Source organism: Camelus dromedarius, chromosome 34, assembly GCF_036321535.1.
Source record: "Camelus dromedarius isolate mCamDro1 chromosome 34, mCamDro1.pat, whole genome shotgun sequence".
Taxonomy (NCBI): Eukaryota; Metazoa; Chordata; class Mammalia; order Artiodactyla; family Camelidae; genus Camelus; species Camelus dromedarius.
This window is the reverse complement of record NC_087469.1, coordinates 10,730,649-10,754,001: the sequence shown is the minus strand read 5'-3', so window position 1 is coordinate 10,754,001 and position 23,353 is coordinate 10,730,649. Positions and strand designations below refer to the sequence as shown.

Genomic DNA, 23,353 nt, shown 5'->3' with positions numbered 1-23,353 from the left:
CTGTGGATGGAGCTGAGCAGAAAAATCAGCTAGAGATGTTCAGTAGCTCAAAGAAGCTGTTTTCATCAAGTATCATAACGTTCACATGCATATTTAGCTATACACAACAATCCAACTTAATCTCCAGGCGTACCTCCCTACTCTTCAAAGGTAATTAAATCAAAAGGAGTGAATGTTTCTCCTCCTCCCAAGAATAAAATATCCCAGCAATGACTAACTTGCTGCATTGCTAGAGACATTAAAAAAGAAGTTCTAACTATGCAATTCATTTTTATGGGAAAAAGCATATCTAAAAGCCATACCATCTCTCCTACATTAAACAATGGGTACATTCTGAAATGATCATAGGAGGTCACAGGAGGCACCGAGCAGGGGTAAGGAGCTGGTAAATGGGAGCCGCTAGATTATATTAAAGGAAGCACAACAAAGGAAAGACATTTAACTATGGTTAGCCATAAAGACACACTTTTCACATTTTAATTCTGTTCTCAAAATAAGTTTTTTATTTCAATCATTATCAAAAAATAGGTATTCACTGAAAAGAATAATGGGAAAGAAACAGAAGGGAAAAAAAATCACCTAAAATCCTACCACCCATCCTTATTCTACCGGTTAAATAAATTATCATACAGCTACACAATAGAATATGGTACAGTCACAGGGCACAGGCACTCACAGAGAAATAAAACATTTTTGAGTATACTGCCAGATAAAAAATTCAAGCTACAAAACGTATACATAGGGTAATTTCACTTGTAGGAAGAAACAATGATGGCTACCCCTGGAAAATTAGATTAAGCAAGTGAGAGAAAGGAGGAAATATGTCACTTTATACCTCCTATGGTTGAATAGATTAATCTAAACTATATTTTTATTATTGAAGTCGGTAGCAGGTATATGAAGATTCATTATGCTATTCTAATTTGAATGTATGTCTGAAATCCTACATAACAAAATTATGTAAACGTGTACTTTATTTATACTTACTTTTTAAAAAACTACTTCTGAGAAAAAAATTATGTTGAGACTAGATTCATCCTGAACAGCCTTTTGTGTCTGCATTTATTTTTAATTCTGGAGGTAGGCATCTCAGCTAAATCACCCTTAAACAAAAAACTATCAACCAGCTATAATTAAATAATAAAAAAAAAACTATTGTTCAAAATCCGTTGAACTAGGTATTATGGTAGATATAAAGGGTAAAGAGACAAAAGCTAAGTTAAAGAGACTAAGTAACTTTCTCAAGGTCATTCAGCCAGAAAATGGTAGAAACAAGATTTGAAACCAGACCGTTGATCGCAGATCCTGCCTATTTCTACAAAAAGTTAGAAAATTTTGTGTAGGAAAATCCCACAAAAATGAGCACCTTTCTTATCTCCTAAATGAACTTCAGTTTTCCATAAATAAATCTTTCAAATGCAAGGAGTTAACCAAGAAAGTATTCTTATACGCTATCGCTCACTTGCCTAGAGAAAATCAAGATAACGTTTGAGAGCAGATCCAACCCTGCACAGCAAATTAATAACAGACTGGGAGAATGGTCTGCCAGAAAGAACTCTGTACTGGCCTATTATATGACAGTGTGTAGTGCAGTGAAGCACAAATGACTATAATTCAAAGGCATTAAATAGTATCAAGCCAATGTTAAAGGCAATATTATCTATTAGGACATACAAGAACTGAATACAAAAGATAACATTATCAGAGCAATAAACAGTTGCACCCAAAGTGCAATGCTAATAGTGACTAGTTAAATAATGAGATAGCGGTGGGCTCTTGAAATTGATAAGGTATTTTTACTGTAGTAGTGGTTACCTTATAGTTTCTACTATTAATCTAGTGTTCTCTTCAGTTTTAGTGGCTTGTAACATGCCATCAAAAATTCCAATATTCAAAAGTATGAAGGTAACTCAAAAATGTTTTTAAAGTACCACTTCTCTAGATTACAATCCATTAGTCCCTTATAAATTAGACTATAAAATATGAGTGATAGTATCTTAATCTGCCCAAAGAATCAGTTTTAATGAGTATGCTTTATGTTATCTCTTCAGTTTTTTATTAAAGGTCCTTAGAAAAGACATTTTAAAAATTGCTTTTAACTTGTTATGAAACTGTTGTAGAGATACTGTTCCCAGTATTGTCATGAAACCCATGTTAATAATAGTTTTTTATAAATTTAATGGCAAATTATATAAAATTGGCTTGTTACAAATGAGGAAATATACCCACTAATAGCCAGATCATATTTATCTTTTTCCCACAGCATCGTGAAAGCAGAGAGGATTAATCACAAAAGTTGTATTAACCATCATAACTGTCATATTCACATTTACTATTATAAATTTTAAAAACCAATATTATTGCCACAAATAGGAAGCAACAGTAGACAAAATATACGAACTATTATAAAATTTTTTAAAATTTAAAATGAAATGCAAGTAAAGCATTCTTGGGAAATAGGAACACTAACAATTAGCACATCTGTAACATGGTTACTGTAACAGCCTTGAAAAAGAGGCATTTCACGTCTCCTTCTCTTCAAATCTCCTAAAGTTATCATATGCCTTTGGCCATACAGTAAAAACTGTCTTAGTCAATTCATTGGTACCAGTGATTGGTCACTTAATGGAAAAGAGCAGTTATAGTTAGGAACTGTTTTAAAAAAAAAAAACTCATAAACACTCATATATACCTTAAACTTCATTTCAATTTAAAAATACGTGTACATTTATTTGCCAATTTTTAAATTTAGGATCAAGGCCTTTCCTTTAAGTAAGAATGTGCTGGAACACCCTGTTATCTTTCTTTTATAAACCATGCTAAAATACATCAGCTATGATTTATTTCCTGTTTCAGTTTCCTTAACAGTGGACAAAGAAGCTAAAGATACTCCCTGGACCCTTTTTTTTCCCAAAAGCTAATAGTTATTTTTCACCCACCTCTAATTTGACAGCAGTTTCTTTCATGACAAGTCTCTATTTGTATTTCCAAAGCACATACAACTCAGTTTTCATAGAAATAACTTTCTTTTTATGCTCATATTTCATCAGTTTTCGTAATATTTAACTAAACTATCTAATTCCAATACAAGTACAACAGGGATTGGATTATAAAGCTCAACTGGAAGGAGCAAAAATGTTCAGACATACTTACAGAGTAGCCTTTTGGATGCAACCATCTAACCCACTGTGGGTAAAAGTCATGCTCTACAGAGGAAACAGAGCAAATCCATAAAATTGAGACCAACTAAGAGATTTCAACTACTGCTTCTCCCCTCTCTTCTTCTTAAATATATTGGTCACATCTTTCATAGACCTGATAATGTTTAGCTTCCCTTGATTATAGGACTTTGTGAATTTCTAAATGACCACCCCTCTTTACCACGTGTTTCCTCCAACAGTTCCTTAAGTGTAATTGGCCACTTTAAGACACTCCAAAACTTATCTTAACATCAAGAATGATACTCTTTCTTAGCACTTCTGCAGCATCTCTAACACTGTTATTTGTATGTTTTTTGTCAGCCATTACAACTCAAAAACATTCAGTAAAAATCTTACAAAAGTATTCCCCATCTTAACTTCAAAACTGGAACTACATTACAGAGTTTGGCATAAATAATGGAAAAGTCTTCACACATCCATTTGAGTTGCAGGAAGAATTTCAAATATTTCTGGAAGAAATCTTCCATTTGTGAGATCATATGCATGACTGAGACAAGTTTTGCAAATAAGCACATCTTGACAAATATATCTGCTCATGTGAACAACTTAAATTTACCCTGACAAATGTAAGCATTCCATGTACAAAGCAAACTGAACAAGATAACTGCAAAACTAGAACCATGAGATATATAAGTGAGTTGGATTCTTGTTCCTCTCTGAAAAGACTACTTAAGGAAGTCTCTGAAAAACCACTAAAAGTACTTTGAATATTCTAAATGATGCATGAAAGATCTGGTCATTTTTCACAAGAATTTCCCAAAGTGGATGGCAGCACAGAGTATATGAAGAACCCCTTTCCCACTTCATGAACGTCAATAGCTTGACATGCTCAGAATAGATTCTAAAGATTACTTTAGATATTTTCTTTGAATAAAAGGCTTAATTTTTTATTAGTATTTAACTGTAGACCAAAGCTGACCATGAACTATTTTCTGATCTTCCCAACCACAAGTACTTAAGAGTTAGGATTCCTGGTACTTGTTAACATCAAAATTTTAAAATGAAACTGTCCCAATGGCCTTAAATCTCATCTTAGTTATATACCAAGCAATGTCCAAACAAATATCTCTTTACTGCTTACTAGAAACAGTCTCTCACTGAGGAACTTATTTTCAGGCAGACATTTCTGTAAACAAAAGATGCATTACTGTGTTTCATTTTTTATTTTTTTTTTAATTAATAATAGTTTGTAATTTTTTTCTACTGTTGCCTTCTGTATGTGGCAAAAATACTGGTTTTCTGTTTGTAATAATGAAATAAAATTTCCTTTGGAAATGGATTTTCAATTTTAAAATGTTAATGATAAAGAAGATAAAGTAATTGATAGATGAGGGATTATAAGACTATGGCAAATCATTAAGGTGGTATCCAAATAATTTAAGCCTACAAGACAAAGGCAAGTTCCTTAACATGCATTTACAACCATGCTAATTATTCTTCTAGTCTCTTTTCTCACCACTTTCCCTCATCACACACTTCATATTCTAGCAATATCTCACACCTAACCAACCATACTTTCTGCCTAAAATGTCTATTCCATTATCCATATTACCACCAACTCCACAGGCCACACCACATCACACACACACACACACACACACACACACACACACACACACACACACTCACTCTATACCTAAACACCCAACTCAACTCCTTACCTTTTAAAGAGACTCTACACTAAGGTATTATCTTCTTCTAAGAAATCCTCCCTAACCATGTCTTCTCAGACTGTATTATGTGTTATTAGAGACTTAGTCTTATTCATTTATGTATCTTTCTCTGGTTCCCAGCATATTCAATAATTTTTGGAAGAATGATTCTTACTTGACTCGTCTGTATCATTTGGCAATGTTAGTTACACTCTATTTTCAACCTTTACCCCTTCATGAAGGCTTCTTTACAATGTACTCTCTTGGTACTCCTCCTACTCCTCTGTAACCGTTCCTTTGATTCTCTGTAACTTTCATTCTCAGCAACCTTTGAGAGTACTTCTCTCCTCCCCCAAACATGTGACCAGGATACCACATGAGTCATCCTTCCGGAGCATCTCATTCTTGTCGAACTCATCTGTTCAAAGTACTTCAACTACCATCACAAACACAGCATCAGCAGCCAAGCCCTGACTCTTTTACATCTAGTCTCCTATCAGATACTTGCATCTGGATGTTTCCCAGGTTTCTGTGGTGGGCAGCCTTTAAATTAATCCCCTGTAAATTCTGCCTCCTGGAATTCATGCTCTGTATAGTTCCCTCCCACACTGAATAGAGCTGATCTGTGTGACTGAAAGAATATTACAAAAAATGACAGAAGGTGACTTCTGAAGTTAGCTGCTAACAGTTATCATGGCTTCCACCTTGCTCTCTACACTCTCTCTACTGAACTACAAGTGTTCCTTGAACACATGAGCTATTTCACCTCTGTGCCTTTGTTCACATCTCTACTTCTATCTGGAATGATTTTCTTTCCCTCATCTGTCTGGTAACTATACCCCATCTTTCAAGATTCAATGTAAGTGTTCATCTCCCCTACAGAGCTGTTTCTGATCTATCCAGAAAGTACTGATTCTTCTTGAGTTCCACTGTACCCTGCACAGCTAGCTACCTACATGCCTGTCTCTTTCTATTAGACTTGAAGCTCCTAAAAGGCTGAAACCTGATTCAGTGCTGACTACATCTGTTAGTACAGCATAGTGTTTAAGAGTGGAGGTTGGGAAGTCAGACAACTTAAGACTAAAATCCCAGTTTCACCACTTACTAGGCCTGGTACTTAAACTTTCTGAGCTTCTGTTTTTTCACCTGTAAAATGAAGATCATATAATACTCATTACCTCATAGTATCATTGTAAGGAATAAGTAAACTAATATGTATAAAATGTTACAGTGCCTACCACAGGACTTTTAATCAATGTATTTTGGATGGAGAGATTAATGGCTGTGTTACTACCTCCTAGGTAAGTCCAGAAAAGATGAGAAAGGTCAAAACAAAAGGTAGCATTTTTGAAATCACTTTTGGCAGGCTACTCTAAAGAAAAATATTAAGTAATCCAGGAAGCCTATTAGGTATCTACTATGTGGTCAGACAATGACAGGGAATGACAAGTGGATTCAACTAGAAATAAAGGATGAGGAAGAGCAGAGGTTTTAAATGGGAGAGATCGGAAACCTGGTAATGACAATGAAGGCAAAGAATACATACACAAGGGAATGGGAGAGAAGGAGAAGTAGAAGATAAGAAATAGAAAAAAAATTAAAGTAGAATCCTTGCAAGCAATGACAAGATCTAATATGTAGTCACATGGATAAAATAGTTCCTAGGATAAATCATATGAAACTGCAAATATTGGACTATTTTAACCAAAAAAAAAAAAAAAAGACTGGATCATTGTTTAAAATAATAACCTGGGCCTTTTTAAAAATAATCAAACTTTGGGGGTTACACATGAATTCCATTTTACATTCTACCTTTTGCCTTGAGTGCCTAAGACAATGTAGGGCTCATAAGAAAATTATCTGGAACAAAAAATTACATTCCTATTAAAGTGCCCTGGGTATTCCCTGCAACACAATTTTGAAATTGCTGGTGTAATTTACATTAAAAGATAGGAGACTAAATAAATATACTTCTTTGGCTGAGCTCTCATTTGAATTTTACACTACTTGTGTTTGGATTCTAACTTCACAGAAATGGTATCTACCCAAAATCATGTGCAGTAAAAAATACAAACCAAGAGTCAGAAGACCTGGATTTTGAACCTGGTCCCAAAAATGTATTAGCTGGGAAATACTGGGCTAGTCAATGAATGTCTCTGAATCTAAGTTTTTACTCATCTGTAAGAAGGGAATAACATCTGCCTTGTAGTGTTGTTATATGTATTAAGTATAATGCCCATAATAAATGGAAGCTTATTACTGTTACTCTATGAGGAAACAACTGTAAAAGTATAGTAAATGAGAATGTAAATTAGTACTAGTATCATGCAAATAAACATGTAAAAGTGACAATGATTTGACTTGTTAGATATGACAAGTCTGAAGTGGATCATATTCTTTGTATGATAATAACCTTCTCATTTTTAAATATGGAAAAATAAGCACAGGCAAATATTTCTATAAGAACTAGATTATTTATGGACTGTGAATTGGTTGTTTACCTCCTCATTATTTTTTCCAATCTGACTTTTAACTTCATCAACCCTCAAAGATAACAGAACATTCTCCAGACGAGTCATATCGATAACAAATTTTTCAAGCTGGATAAGCAAAGGTTTCCTTATTACTAACAGTGTGAGGAAGCAATTCTAGCTAAAATGAGATATGATAAATATTTATGCAAAATTAACAGAGCTTTACCCCACAGGGAGGCTGCAAGCATGGGAAAAGGCAGCTTCCCAGAACTCAGCACAGCGGATGTCTGCAGCTCTCCCTGAGGGCTGTAAAGTCTCCACATCCAGAAGAAAGGTTCCGAGGGCACTGCCTTCCTGCATGCAGTCTCCTTGTGAGTCTTACACCTAGTAAGGTTCTCATGGTAGAATTCTCTGGCTTTTTCTACCTAGAAACAGGACTTACTCAATAAAAGATTTGGTTTGTGGGCTTCTTTTTCAAACAATCTGCCTGCCTCTGTTCTAGATTCTCTGTGGTTACTAAGAAAACGCAAGAAAACAATTTATAGTGTAAAAGAGTTAGGTTAAAAAACTAACATATGTGAATATCTCTTAAGCAAAATATTTTCTCCAATGTTATGGCATAAAAAGTGGCGAGACTAAAATGCTTCATGCCACAGTATTTCGGTAACAAAAAAATCATTTACAAAGACATGAAGATTAAAAGCAACAATGTTTCATGGCACAGAAGATGAATCTAGAGCTAGAATAAAAGGGCTAATTACATATTTTTTTCAGGGGTAGAAAATATAAACTAAATGATAAAGAAGAGAAGATTACTATTATAATAAGAAATCTTTAAAAAGAAAATATTATCTCCGTTACCACTTAACCAAACATAGACTCTTGCTAAGAAAAAACTTAAACCCAATTTGCTATCATCTATGTTTCACAAAGGCCTGATCACTTACTATTAAAATCATTTATTTGATGTCTTTTCTTCCTCTTACACGGTACAACAATTTTTTGAGTCCCTTCTTACTGTTTTGTGTGCCTGTAATACAAAAAACAAAAACAAAAACAAAAAACCACCCACAGAACTCTTATTAGATGGGCCTTAAACGTCTTAAAAGAACTTCAGAATAGTTACAATGGAAAATGATTTATAAGCAACATATATTAGGCTTCAAAAAAGCCTAGTTTTTACAAATGTGTGTATATATTTAAAACAATGAATAAGAAACCAAGATGCAATGTAGCCATTTTTCAGAGGAAATGAGACAAAATCCCTCTAGAAAAGGGAATAGGTAAATAGGTGATTAAGAGTAGAAAGAATGAAACATAGTTATAAAGTTATAATGTGAAGACAACACTTCAATATTTGGTGAAGATGAAATCCACTTTTTGGCTTTCATCCAACTGACTCAAAAGATTCACTGACTGATCCAGATGAGCCAATCTTAGTATAAGCAGGCCCAAGATCTGTAGGCCAAAAGAAAATGGGCACTGAAGTCATAATCCCAACTCTCCTGTTTAGAAACTATGTGACCTTGAGCAAGTCAGTGATGGTGTTAGAACCTCATTTTTCTGTTTTAAAATGGGAACAATGATATTTAATTCACACAGCTAAGAAGATTTAAAAAGAGGATGCTGGGGGCGGGGGGGAAGAGATAGACTGGGATTTCAAAATTGTAGAATAGATAAACAAGATTATACTGTATAACACAGGGAAATATATACGGATCTTATGGTAGCTAACAGAGAAAAAAATGTGACAATGAATATATACATGTTCATGTATAACTGAAAAATTGTGCTCTACACTGGAATTTGACACAACATTGTAAAATGATTATAAATCAATAAAAAAAAAAGTTAAAAAAATTAAAAAAAAAAAAAGATGATGCAGGGAAAGTACCTAGGACAGTGCCCAGTAGTTAGTATGTACTCAATAAATACAAAATCCTTGACCACACTCCAAATTTCCTTGTCAGATTAAATTTCATCTGTTTTTAAATGAACATTTTTACCTATTTTTATCTTGCCACCTTTCTAATGTGTAAGATACCAGAGCAACAAGTCATCACCATTCACCATTTAAGAACTGTCTTCCTAACCAAACTACTGTAGTTTCCAGAATCCTTCACGATAAACTCATCATCATATTCATCACTAGATGAGCAAAGTATAGGCCTAATGGGTTGCTATTACTTTCCAAGAGGTAGCTACTGAGCAGAGAGGTCCTCCTCCGTAGTGACTAAAACAGTGGCTAATCAATAAAACGTGACTTCTTCTATTCAAAAGCAATGTGGTATAAACTGGCTGTTTATCTACTTTATAAACAGAAGCTAAAAGCAATGGACATTGAAGGTTTTTAAATTTCAACTTGCACCAAAGCCTTTCATTCTGGTTTAGATAACTCACCCCACCCCAAAATATAATTAAACTGAAAAATAAAAGGAAACATAAAAAGATAGCATGTGATAGGAAATAACACTTTAAAAATCTGTAAAATAAGATAAACCGAACCGTTAATTATGATTTCACACCACTACTTCCCCAAAATACACATGACTTCTCACCTTAATCTTCAGTATTAATCAATTAATATCACTTGTACAGGTAAATTTCTTAATTCTTAAAAATAAATCCGTAGTTAGCAAGAGCTCAAAATAACTTTGCCAACACAATGACCTACAAAGAGGCATTCAATATTTACTGAACAAATGAATAAACAAATGAATTGATGTTGTAAAAATAGAACTGGACAAATTGTGAGTGATCAAAAGCAGATTTAAAAACTGATTTCCAGCTCACAGCGAAAAAAAAAAATGTGACAATGAATATATGCATGTTCATGTATAACTGAAAAATTGTGCTCTACACTGGAATTTGACACAATATTGTAAAATGACTATAACGCAATAAAAAATGTTAAAGAATAAAAAATAAAAACTGATTTCCAATTCTGAAAATCTTACCAATTCTGTTAACTAGAGATGTTACTGTTTCAGTCTGAGTTGAAATAACTGTCTCTAGTCTATTCCTCTCTTCCAAATGCATCTTAATTCTAAAAATAGCCTATAATTTGAAATACAAAGGAAAAAGAATATTATCACACAAGGAAAAAAACAGTTGCAGCAGGAGCAGCAGCAAATACATATGAATTCAAAATCATTTTATATGCATAGATCAAAATTCTAGGAAAACCTAACTAATTTCTGAAGTTTAAACAGTAATAGCTATTATAACTTACTGACCTCCTTAAAGTCCTTAAAAACATTTCCATTTAATTTTTATGACAACTCTGAAAAGTTAGTTTTTTTTCTCATTTTTACAGATGAGAATACTAAACTGTTGTTCAGAGATGTAAACTTGCCTAAGGTCTCCCAGCTTGTAAGCAGCAGAACAAGTCTGACACACCAAAACCCGAGCTCGTTTCTCTACATCATCCTCATTCAGTTCCCTTTTACTGCTTCTCTTACAAAAGCTAAAAAATACAAATTAAAATTAAAAAATATATACATATATATATATATATAATTAAGGGCTAAAATATCTTTTCTTTTAAAAGCTACTTTTAATCTGACAAAGAGAACAGTCTCAAAAAGAATTCTGCCAGGGAGTCAAAATTAATATAATTACTAATATTTATCCATAAATATATTTTACTTAACCCCTATTTTTAGAAACAAATTATACCTTGTATCCTATTATGCAATAATTGCATGGTAAGAACCTTCTTTTTTTTTAACTATTCACATCCATTTACTAACACACCCAATTTAACTTTAAACACTGTCTCAAGAATAATGATCATATAGGGCTTCTGGGTAAACAGTAATGAGAAACCGAAAATCTTCCCACAAATCGTGCAATCAACAAATGCAACTAAAATGCAACCAAAATGCAAGTAAATTATTCTCACAAAGGTACTGACAAACTATTACCTCTAAAAATGTCTTTCAATCGTGATACAACAGAAAAATCACATAAACCAAGGCAAATCAAAGAGTTATTCTCCATGGGAAAAAAATTATTTATTTAAATTTTAAATAGGCTATATTGTACCAAGCAACCAAAGCCAGAATAAACCCAATGCCAAGAAAACTTCAAATTTAAATAAAATTTTTACGCACAAGCCAATGATTTTTCTACGGCAGTTACTACATGGATTCTGAAATGAGATTAACAATATAACTTAAAGAAAAGTAAACTACTTGGGTACCTAGAAAGACCACTTTAATCTAAGTGTTTCTATGCACAGTGAGAGATGCCAGCTAAGAAAACGAAATCAGATAGTACTATACTGGAACAAACTACCTGCCTCATGTTATACAGTAACTTATTCACTAGGCTGTGTAAATCCTCCTTGATCACCTCCTCATTGTCACCTGCCAATCTACAAACAGAAGGGGCTGTATCTGTTTAATCTGCTTCCCACTGCTGAGTATATAACACTTCCTCCCCAAAGAATGTCCCGTGAAACTGATGATCTTAGATCCATAATGTAATGCCTATTACTCCCATAACCATAGAAATGACAAGCAAGCTTACTGTATTACACTGTATGCCAGTAAAACCTATGAAGTCTTGAGTCAAAATGGAGGCTTTAAAAAGGCCCTCAGAAGAACTAACCTGAGCACTTGAGAGTGGCTTTAATTATTTCTAAACTAAAATTAGACAGACTCACTTCCTTATTTTTATATCATCTTAGGGATCTCTTAAAGATTTTGATAGAAGCTTTCTGTGCACAGCAAATAGCATAGGTGGATACAGGATTTTTATAAATGATTCTGATGTTCTTCTCCAGAGTAAATAACATCACTGACTGGGAACTCCCAGAAGACTTAGAGCCATTAAGGGCTGGGATTCCTTTCAACTGGCATCCTTCCAACAGAGGCTCAGTGAGAAATGAAACCTCCTGCAAATCAAATCTGTTGCAATGTTATTTTTTCCAGAGGTTAATTACCTGCTTCTGCTACACACACACACACACACACACACACTAAAGTGGAGAAAAGGAGGTACTGGAAAAATAGATGACATTCTACTGTAAGCCTCCTCCAGAAATACTCAAAATGAAATAAATCAGAACAAGTTTCTGGCTGTCAAATTCTAGATACACTCCCTTAACATCCTCTCCTACTTGACACCTGTCAGTCCATAGTATCATTACTCAAACTAATAGACAGTAAGAATTTACTGAAAGAAGTTACACTTTCAGATCTTATCTTTCAGAGATACTTGGTGAAATACTTATAGGTGAAATTATGATACCCAGCAACTGCTTCACAATAATCCAGTGGAGAAGCAGGGCAAGGAAAGAGATGAACGAAGATAGTCTATGCACTGTAAATTATTGAAGTTAATGATGGGAACATCGAAGTTTATTATGCTATTCTCTGTACTTTGGTATAAGTTTCAAATATTCCATTTAAAAAACTTTCAGAGGTTCAAAACAACCCATTTAACAAGCATTTATTGAGCACCTCCAGTGGTAGACTATATTATTGTTCATAATTATTCACTCTCCCCTTTCCTTCTTTAAGAGGATTATACAACCTTACTCATTATCATGTGACTTACAAAGTCTGTGGGAGGAGTGTACCTCCCTAGCCCACTGACAATAAGGGTGACCATACACTTGCCTTGGCCAATGACATGTGAGTGATGTGATGTACATCACGACTGAGTAGAAGCTTTAAAAGCCATGGAGTATTTGTATCAGTTTTCCTGCTCTTTCTTTTTGCCATGGTAATGGCATATCACACACAGGGGCTGCTCCTTCAGTCAGGGTTCCAAAAATGCTACTGCCAATCTACAGCTGACAAGATGTAATGTAAGCCACCGGTATCTGAAGGTGTTGCTATGGTAGAATAACGTAGCAAAAGCTGATAGGTATACCTACTGTAGGCTAGGTACAAAGAATATTAAACTGATGGGCCAGTGTATTTAAAAGAATGTTTAGGAAGGTAGACACACACGAAAATTAACTATAGTTACCTCTTAGGAGAGAGTCTCAGAACCAGAGGGTATGTAGGGATAAGGGTAAGATCAGAGAGAGAAATCTGAATTTGTGTGTGTATGTGTGTATGTGTGTGTGTGTTTAACCTGAACAACATCATCTGGGTACCTGGATAACTTGGGCTACTTCTTTCTTCCTTATGCTTTTTAGTATTAAAAATGAATAAAAATATAATAAAGCAGATAGTAATTATTTTAAAATGAGTAAGAACTATCTTACCCTAAAGGAACGCAAAAAATTATTTGTAATTTAGCTTTAAAAAAAGCCTCTTCCCATAAAACATTCACTGTTAATTCTTTAAAGTGGCAAAGTCTAAAAACAAAAACAAAATTTTAAAAATTAGGGGTATAACATATGCAATTCTAGAGAAGGAGGGTATATATAGCTCAAGTGGTAGAATGCATGCTTAGCACACAGGAGGGTTCAATCCCCAGAACCGCCTCGAAAAATAATAAATAAACCTAATTATCTCCCTGTGGGGGAAAAATACATATATATGCAATTCTAACAGTTTGCTCATTTTAAGGTTTTAGCAAAGCCAAGATAGGGTTTCGTTTATGTGCAGCTACTGATCTCAAAGGAAGTTCTCTCAGTTACATTATTTTAGTATGTCAGTTAAACTGATGAAGCTTGATCCAGCTGTTAAGTTTTGTAAGCCTTAACCAGTACTATAGACAAGGTATCTACTCCACCAAGTTAACTCATGCAGCGTAAAGATCATTTTTTAAAAAACGTTAGATGGGGAAAAAAGGAAAAAATTCTAACCATGACTCTTGCAGTGATTAAACAACACTTAAATGAATATAGAAGTCAAGGTCCATACAGTAACATTTTACTACATGATCATGTTTTTTCTTAAATTCGAGCAATAACCTGCAAACATGATTAGAGACATTTCTGCCCTTTTCATCTCAGGATCTCAAATCAGTGTTTATGAACATTAATTTAACCCTCATATTGCCCAAGAGTAGGTTATTATACATTATAACCAGCTATCCTACCACTACAAAATATTTAAATACCCCTTCAGCAGTACCCGCCCTGAGAAGATCTTGCCCAAACAGCCAATAAGACAGGAAGTAAGCTGACAGTGCATATGCCACCAACAATCTCTGAAAAGATCAGACCTTCACCCACAAGAACCACTTCCTCTGAGAAAACCACAGAGATTGTATAGGGCAACCACAGCATATCAGCTTGTGTCTGGGATACAGGCATCCAAAATCTGTGGAAGGATATGTCTAAGCACCTTCACAAAATTTCTTACGTGTATTTAAGTGTATCTGGGGGACGTGTTACTCTTCTGGACAAGACAGAGCCACCTTCTGCATTACATGATCAATTTCACATATAATTTATTCAGATGCTGATGAAGTCTCCAGTTTTTCAACAATAACCTACATTTTCTGAATCCACGTAAGACCTATAAAATCCTCTTTGAGCTAGAGTGTGTAAAGCTAAAAGTAGCATTTAAATATAATATTTAACCAAAACTGTACTCAGAGCAGTATCTTTAAATGCCTAAAATAGGCTTTATAACATCAAAAGCAAAAGCAATGTGACAAGCAGCTAATAGTAAACATTAACTAAAGCAGACTTTCTTATATATTTCCAATTTTTTTCATGAATTGTTACAGCCCCAGGACAAGAAATCTAGTTTTCACTGACCATTAGATTTGCTTGTCTCTCAACGCTGGGAAGCCATCCAGGCCTGTCATGTGACTATGATCTCAAAAACCAAGATTCAGCACTTGAATTAATAAAAGATCCTGTTTTGGTATGAATCTAAACTGTCAGCTGCATTGGTGCATGTTAATTCAATATGGTAAACTTGGTATATTTCTCCTTTTGCTGAAAGTCAGTAATACATGCTTACACAATTTAGGCAAAGCCACTGGCCTTTGGTTCTATCCTGTATTACCCTCTGTAAAATCAAAAAGCTGAAAATCACTCTAGGTACTAGGTTCATAGGTTTGTCTTGGAGTTATAAGCTGTCTTACAAAATTCTTTCATATATGGCTATCTTGGTACTCTAGATATTCTAACAGAAAAAGTAGAAGCCCTAAATCTGGCCTGTTTCCAAAATTCTAAAGTTTGAGGAAACAAAACCACTAGCAAAACACTTAAGATCAAAGATATCCATTTAAATAATTTTAAATTAAGTATCAACGAACAAAGTCTACTAAAACAATATTCAAGAGCTCTATAATCTTACACATCTACCTTATAATAACTTAAATGTGCACTTTTTCCTTCTGTTACTGTCTCTTACTATTAGTAACAATTCTTGCAAATACAGCAATAAGAAAATAAAACATTATTTCAATTTTAATAATAGTGCTTCTTACTGGAAAAATATTGCTAAGCATTTCAAGTCTATTTCTTTTCACTAATATGTGGGAATAACAAGAAAAAAATAAGGTAAAACTTAATACACATACCCCAAAAAAAGGAAAAAAAATGACACAATTTAAGGTAAGACTGAAAAATCACTGCAAAAATGGTAACAATTTCCAGATGTATCTCACCATACTGCAACAGATATTTTACTTTAAAGCTACAATCCTCTCTCTTCACTTTTTTCTAAGTTCAGACATGTTTCATCTTCATTTCTGATTAATTTTCAATCAAGGATGGCTTATTATTTCTGTTTGCTATACTTCTGTCACATAATTGATAACACTTGTTACACTGAGGCACTAATATTTGAAAGAATAACTTTGTAAAGAAGGCTTTTATAATATGAGTAATTGCTTAATTAGTCAATTTGCTAATTAGGCTGTTTGCATAAATTTGTTTATTGTTTTATTTGATGGTGACTTCACCCACATCCATTCTTAAAACTATCTAAAATAAAACTGAGTTAAAATGACCTTGAGGATCTCTTTACTGATAATTTTGGGCTATGACTGAAGAAAACTGAAGACCTCCTGAATTACAGTAAACTAAACTAGAGCTTGCTGTTCTAGAATATGAGTAAAGATAAAATATATAATAGCATATTTTGTATCTGACAGCATTGAAGGAAAAGATCATTTTGCACTAGAAGAGCAATTGGGGGAAAAAAGCTAATAAAATATTAGGAAGAACAGGCTGATTTGTAGACAACCAATCAACAGAACATACAACTTGGCTAAGCAAAGAATAAGGGTAGGGGGAAGGAAAGGGTGGTGGATAACTGTCTGAACAATTTAGAGTCATATAAACATAAAATGGGAGGAGAGCATTATTTAGCCTGGTACAGTAAGTATATACAAGTAACAGGACAACTTAAAAGAAAAGTTTGTGCTAAAGATCAGGAAAAACTTCCTGACTACAAGATCTATCAGATTGTTATTCAGTCTCCTGAGGAAGTGACGAGAGCTTTATCCTCTAGAGATTCTTAAAATTAGAATGACAAGGTACTAGAAAGCATCCTGTAAGAGAAAAATCCAACTCTGACTTGGCCACTTGGAAAGTTACAAGGGAAGTAGAACACAAAAATATACATAGAAAGACAGTAATTTAAAGTGAAAAGTGGGGGACTTGAGAGCCAGAAAACGTTGTAGATGTTAAAGAACTACACTATCACAGGGTATCGTTACATACATGAGGGTATTTTACTCAAAAGGAAACAAAGTATTTATAATTTCACTGACTTTAAAATTTCAGTTCAAATAACACTATTTTGAAAACTCAATTATTAAAAGGAAAAGGAGCATATTTCCAAATGAAGTTTTAAAACATCATAAAAATCAAGTTTTAATGGATGAGACCAAACAAAGTAAAGATCACGGCTTCTAAAAATGTGGCATGGTCAATTTCTAGGAGATAGGCAATTATATGATAAGAAACACTTCTAGTAACTTTGTTAGATAGCCATGATGTAAAAAAAGCACTTCTCCAATTACCTCTGGAAAACCATCAAAATATCCTGCTGCTTCTGTAACCCGTATCAGTTTGGTAGGCAATTCACGCCCATTTCTAGCTGGCTTTCAGAACAGGCAACCACATTATTTTACTCAGATTTTCCAACTGTTTTCCCTGGAATCACAATGCCCCCCAGGGAAAATATGTAAAATATATCATTTAAGGGCTTCAAGAATGTATGCCTCAAATATCATTTTCTAAACTACAAGTTTTAAAAAACCTTGTATGTTAAGTGGTATTACCAGGTTAACATATTTCTATAATGATTCAAATAAAGCTTTTTCTTGTCATCTCATTGAATAATATGAACCACATATAAACGTGCCATTAATCTGGAAGACTATATAACTCTATACTTTTTTAAAAATTTACTTCAGACTGTACATGTTGACTCATATAAAACTGTACAAGTGAGTGTAGTATCGTATACCTATATGAATTAGGATTTTATACAGAACAATTAGAAGAAAAAACATAAAACCGAATAGAAAGCTAGCACTGTAATCGTGATCCCCACTTTCAGTTTGGTATTTATCAAATGATTGATTTTACAAGTGAATGTTACAAATAATTTCACCTTGCAGATGACTCTGGAAGCCCTGAAAATAGCACACATACAGGAATGTTTTGTTTCTTAATCAAAAGCATTATCGGCATTGTTGGCAGAAAAAGTATCATGAGTAAAAATGCTAATTACTAGGTAAATGCACATAAAGCCACAAGTTTCCACACTCACTTTAAAAAATTTGCTTAAGTTAAACAAGCTTAAAGCTTTAGCGTTAAAAAAAAATGCCAACACATCAAAAACCTTTTTTACCTACTTAAATTAAAAACAATAAAATCCACAAGTCCTAGACAAGACAAAGCTTCATTTATTTCAACAAAGATCTTTATAACAAAATTCTACTGGTACTGCCCCTGAAAAATCACTGTTCTAGAATATAGCCTGAAATAATTTACTGAGTCCACTGAAAAAGCATTCTCTCCTGTCTCTCAGAAGAAATTCCAATTGCCGCAGGACCCCTTAACTCTCAGGGAGACAGACAAGCATCTAGGAGGGTTAGAAACAATCAGGATATATTTTAGGACTGTCTGCAGCCATCAGCGCAAACTGAAGAGCAACAATCAGATACTTTTTACCACTTTTCAAGTGCCCTTCCAAAAGGTGAAAAGTATACTCTCCAGGTCACAAAGAAGTTACAAACCAAGATGGTACTCATCACCTGCTTAGATTAAAAAACAACAACAGCACAGCAAACAGCTCAGATATACTACACAAAAAGAGCAGCTACCTCGAACATAGTCTGAGTTTTAAATGGATGGCCACATCTTTCAAAAGGGGGTTGGCGGACCTGGGAAGCAGAAGATGAGGAGGAAGAAAAGGGAGTAAATGAATGTGTTAATTTAACTGCAAAATAATAACAGGATATAAAAGAGTTCTGAGAATCCAAAGTGACCAATCAGAGCCTAAACATAGCTGAATTCCATCCCAGCCCCAGCATGTCCCTGACACAAGAATAAAACCCTTCTTATCTTGTTCAGCCATGTGTCGCCTGCCACAAACTGCAAAACAGAACAACGCCCAAAACCAGCTAGTCTGATTTCAGCTGAGGACAGACAGACTCTGTAGTCAGAAAACACCACAATGAAAGAACTCTTAACTCACACAGCTGGCCTGGTGGGTCTGCACACTCTACAAAACAAAGCCATACCACATACAGTACTTCAAACTTGAAAGGATCTTTAAAAAGCTACACTGGCACTGTTAATTTGCCAGTTGCTGTAGAATCAGCAAAATATACCTACAGCATCCTGGAGTTAGGCAGTGAGAAGAGGATGAGGTAGGTAATGGCTGAGAAGTTAGGAAATATTTTATACTCATAACTTTTGTTAAGGCATCCTGGTACAGAAATAATACTAAACCAGTACTTTTTACCCCAATATATATTCATATCAGGGACAACTACTCTCCTAAGAGCTAATGCATGCTTGATAGTACAGAAAAAGATATGTTTTTTTAAAGAAGTCATGGTCACATGAGAGTAATTCTTGTGGGGGAAAAAAAAAACCTAGCAATAAACTCCTAAGAAACACATAACCATGCTGTCTCAGTCGTGCATTAATTACTACATTAAGTGGCTTTTAAAGCTTTTTTCCTTTAAAAAATATATGTCAGGTAGCACCTAAAATCATTCAAGGCTATTAATACCCAAATCAATTTGCAGATTCATCTTAGAATACTCATCTTTTTAACCCTTTGTCCTTGGCACAGTGTCTGGCAAAGAATAGGCATTGATTAACTGCATGTATCTCACCTAAGTTATAAAAAGGACACAAATCCCAAGATCTTATTCCCAAGATAGTGGGAAGAGAAAATCTCTGAGAAGCAAAGAGGAAGAAAGATCATTAGTTGGGGGCTGTTACTACAAAATTAAACACTCCTAGTATTGCAATGGAAACTACCAACACTACATTAGTTTCTAACATGACCTGTCTCAACAGAGAGGGCAAGAACTGAATGAACTAGGGAAACAATTACCCACACACCTGTGGAAGTGACTTCTCAGAAGCAAAACACCCTGAAAGGAAAAGGAATGGGAATAACTAGAAGAAATCAAGATAAGCATTGCTACTACTCATGTTAAATGTACCCTTTTAGAGGCTGAAAATTAAAATGCATTTAAAAAAATACGCAAACAAAGAATAAATAGTTTAAGTATTTAATGGAATCTTTTAGGTGAACATTCATGTGATACTGGAAAGCATCAACAGGAAGAGGAAGTTCTGTTTCTGGAGTAGCTGTTATGGTATGATAATGGAATTTGGCCCTTTTAAAATCAACAAATGAGTCTTACAATTGGGTGAAACTCTCTTATTAGGAAATTCAACTACTTTCTGCAGGAGCACTATTGTTGCACTTCTCATCAAAGTGCTTTTTCTGGTCCCTTTCTTCAGTTATTTGATCTTTTTTTGTGTGTGTTTCATGATGTAATAGTTTGAAGGCTGACCAAAAAAAAAAAAAAAAAAAAAAAAAAGCTGACTGAAACTCGGTACCTGGATAATTAAACTGAGAAACAAAGCGTAATAAAGGATGTGCTTTTATCACTTAACCTAATATTCCAAAAAATAACTCTTAAGAGTAAGGAATTCCACTTAAACCACAAGTGATCTAGCTCAATTTACCAACTACCACCAAGCAATACAGGTTAAGTACTAGAAAGGACTCACTCAACAAAGCCACCTGCAAGGTTCTATTATATAATTCGCTTAGCCTTTATACCCCTTAAATGCAAATGTTTCTGGAAGATGAAATTCTAAAAATGCAATAATTAAAATCTAGCCCCATGATGTTCTCTCGCCTTTTTTTTTTTTTTTTTTTTAGCTCCTTGATATTGTTCTCACCAGCAGCCTGTGACTTCCTACTAGTTTCAACATTTTGGAAGACCATTAGATAATAAACACTGTGCAAGTCAGTACTGAAAGGGAATCAAATTCATAAATCATCATGTGGCAGTCTGAGAATGAAGTGCACAAAGAGAAATTCCTATAATGCAACAGTGCCCAGAGAACTACAGGACAGGAAAAACTGATGAGGGACCAACACCCCGGCCGATTTCGGGCACTGACCTTCACCCAAAATGACCTTCCTCTGGTTCCAAGATGAGTACAGAATCCTAATGCACACTACAGACAGAAAAACACGGTCATGGTTTTACCTACCCCCTCCACCGAGAATCTGAAGAAAGTTTCTCGCCAGGAAAAAAAAAAAAAACCTACATTTCCAAATTCAATCAACCGGGTAACTTGGCAGCAACCCCAGACTAATTGCAGAGCTCCGAAACAACCCTCTCCCCGATGCCTTGTCAACTTCACTGGTCAAAGGCAATCGGCAATCACTGACTCTCCGGCTAGGTCGGGCCCCATGCAGGGAGGCTAAGCGCAGGGGGAGCTTCATACCAACCTGTCGGTGATAGTAGACTGTGTGCCACTCATTGGGGCCCGTGGCGAGAGATCCTCCTTTTAGCCAACTTGCATTTTACAGCAACACCTCCACCCCAACCCCAGTGCTCCGGGATCACGCCCGATTCCGCAAGGAACACAAAAGTTCAACTCAAAACTCCATTCAGTCATCTAGAACGTCCGACTGGGGGGGGGGGGGGTCAAGGAAAGGGGATGTGGGTGGGAGCGAAGCAGGTTATCTCCCAAAACAAACCGAGCAAGTCGGTCAGAAGGCGAGTCCTAGAACTAGAGAGCAATCCTCGGGAAGGCACAGGAGAAAACTTCGTCACGGAGGGAAGTCGGCGAGCCGCGGGGAAGGGGGCCCGTGAGTCCCTCCAGGGCTGGGGCGGGATCGGTTCGGGGCTGGCTGTCGGCTCCTCCTCCCGGGTCTCGGGGCCTGCAAGTCCCCGCCGCCGGGCTGGACACGCTGGGCTCCGCTCTCTATCTGGGGCCGCCGGCCGCTCGTGGCCGCAGCCTCGGCTGCGTCTCGGGCCGCCCCGCGCCAGGCGCGCGCGGTTCCATGGCCCCGGGCCGGGGGACCCCTCTCGTCTTCCTCGCCGCCCCCACCAGGCTCCGGGCGCCGGGACGAGCGCGGGTGCCGGGGGATGGGGTCCCGCAGCCGGCGGTGACAGGAACCTGGTCCCTCAGCGCCGCGGGCTGCTCCCCATCCCTCAGAGGCCCGGACTCTTCCGCGGTCTGCAGAGGCGGCGGCAGCGGCGGCTCCTCCCCGACGCGCCGGTAGGCGGCGGTTGCCGCGAGGGGCGGGAGATTCCCGTCTGGCCCGGCCTGGAATCACCGGCCCTGGAGGCCGGCGGCGACGGCGGCGACTCGGAGCGCAGGGCCGGCTCGCCGGGTCTCGGGGCCCTCGCGGGAGCGCGCACGGCGGGCGGAGGAGGCCGCCGGCGGTGGGGGCCGCGCGACAATCGCAGGCGCGCGCACGGGTTCCGGTTCCGGTTCTGTCTTCCCAGCCCCGGCCGCGTCCAGCGCGAGCTCGCACTTCCCCTCCCCCGCCGACTTTTTGGGCCTCCTCCCCTCTGACTTCGGGAAGCCGCCTCACCCGGGATCCCTCCGCCCCGCGCTCACCGCCCAGCGCGCCGCCCCCGTTCGCCGACCGCGAGTGCGCACCGCCCCCGCGCGGACGCCTCCGCCGGAGTCCTGTTTGGGGGAGCGAAAAAGTAGTTCTGCCGGGCGAAGGGAAGTGGGGACCATCCAGCCCCGGGAGTCCCGCCCGCCGACCCTCCGTCGTCCCCAGGGCCCTGCGAATGCTGGAGATCTGTGCTTTGGAGTCTGGCTTCTATGAACTCGGCTTTAACCGGAGACCGCCAAAGAGCACGCCCCCAAACCCAAGAGTCCGGCATGAGAGGCTCTTTGGAAATGACCGACCCCCACTCATAGAAACTTGTATTCCTTAAGGGAGCTTGCCTGTTATTATTTTCCGATGACACGTAGAGATCGCTTTTGACTGATGGAAGCAAACTCAGGTCGGGGTCCCTGGACACCTTTCCTCCCTTAGGAAACAGACCCCAGCATAGAGAGATTTTGGCCTTGGCCGCTCACCTGGGGCACCTGCTGGCCTCGTCCCAGGACAGGGGCCGCCGTGCCCAAGTCTTGGCTGCCCCGGGAGGGCTGGAGGATGGGAGGGCTGGGGAGAGAGAGAATTTGGGAACTGGAATCAGGATTTCTTCGTATAATGTTGCTTTTAGGCTGCTTCTGCCTTGGCAAAATGAAATGTATTATTTGCCAGATTGAGCAAGCATGGTGCTTTCCAACAGGGACTTAACAAGCTTGCTGTGGAAAGAAATGGGCGCAGAAAGTAAAGCATACTTATCCAGTAAATAGCATTACATTTCTCTTTGAAGAGCCCCCAGATATATTCCTCCCTTTCTTTCTGTCTTTTTTTCTTTCTTTCTTTCTTTTTCTTATACTGGGTAGATTTAGATATCCATCTAGTTTTATGATTGCATAATTCTGGATTGTAGGGATTCAAGTACCATATACAATATATTTCTTCAGTTCCGCCTGCAAACATCTGAAGTGGCTCTTTATCCAACTATTTTCAGACTTTTTTTTTTTCTTTTTTTCTTTTTGAGTTCA

General features: G+C 37.0%; 1 protein-coding gene across 3 annotated transcripts in view; it reads right to left on the bottom strand.

Moving 5' to 3' along the window:
• ARHGEF12 (Rho guanine nucleotide exchange factor 12) overlaps positions 1 to 21,961 on the bottom strand; it is a 124,224-nt gene extending 102,263 nt beyond the window's left edge. For all 3 annotated transcript variants that reach the window (XM_010981315.3, XM_031443484.2, XM_031443483.2), the window contains exon 1: positions 21,222 to 21,961. In XM_010981315.3, the coding sequence (XP_010979617.2) occupies positions 21,222 to 21,253 (32 nt within the window). In that variant the 5' untranslated portion in view covers positions 21,254 to 21,961. The remainder of the gene's footprint in view (positions 1 to 21,221) is intronic.
• Between the last annotated feature and the right edge of the window lie 1,392 nt (positions 21,962 to 23,353).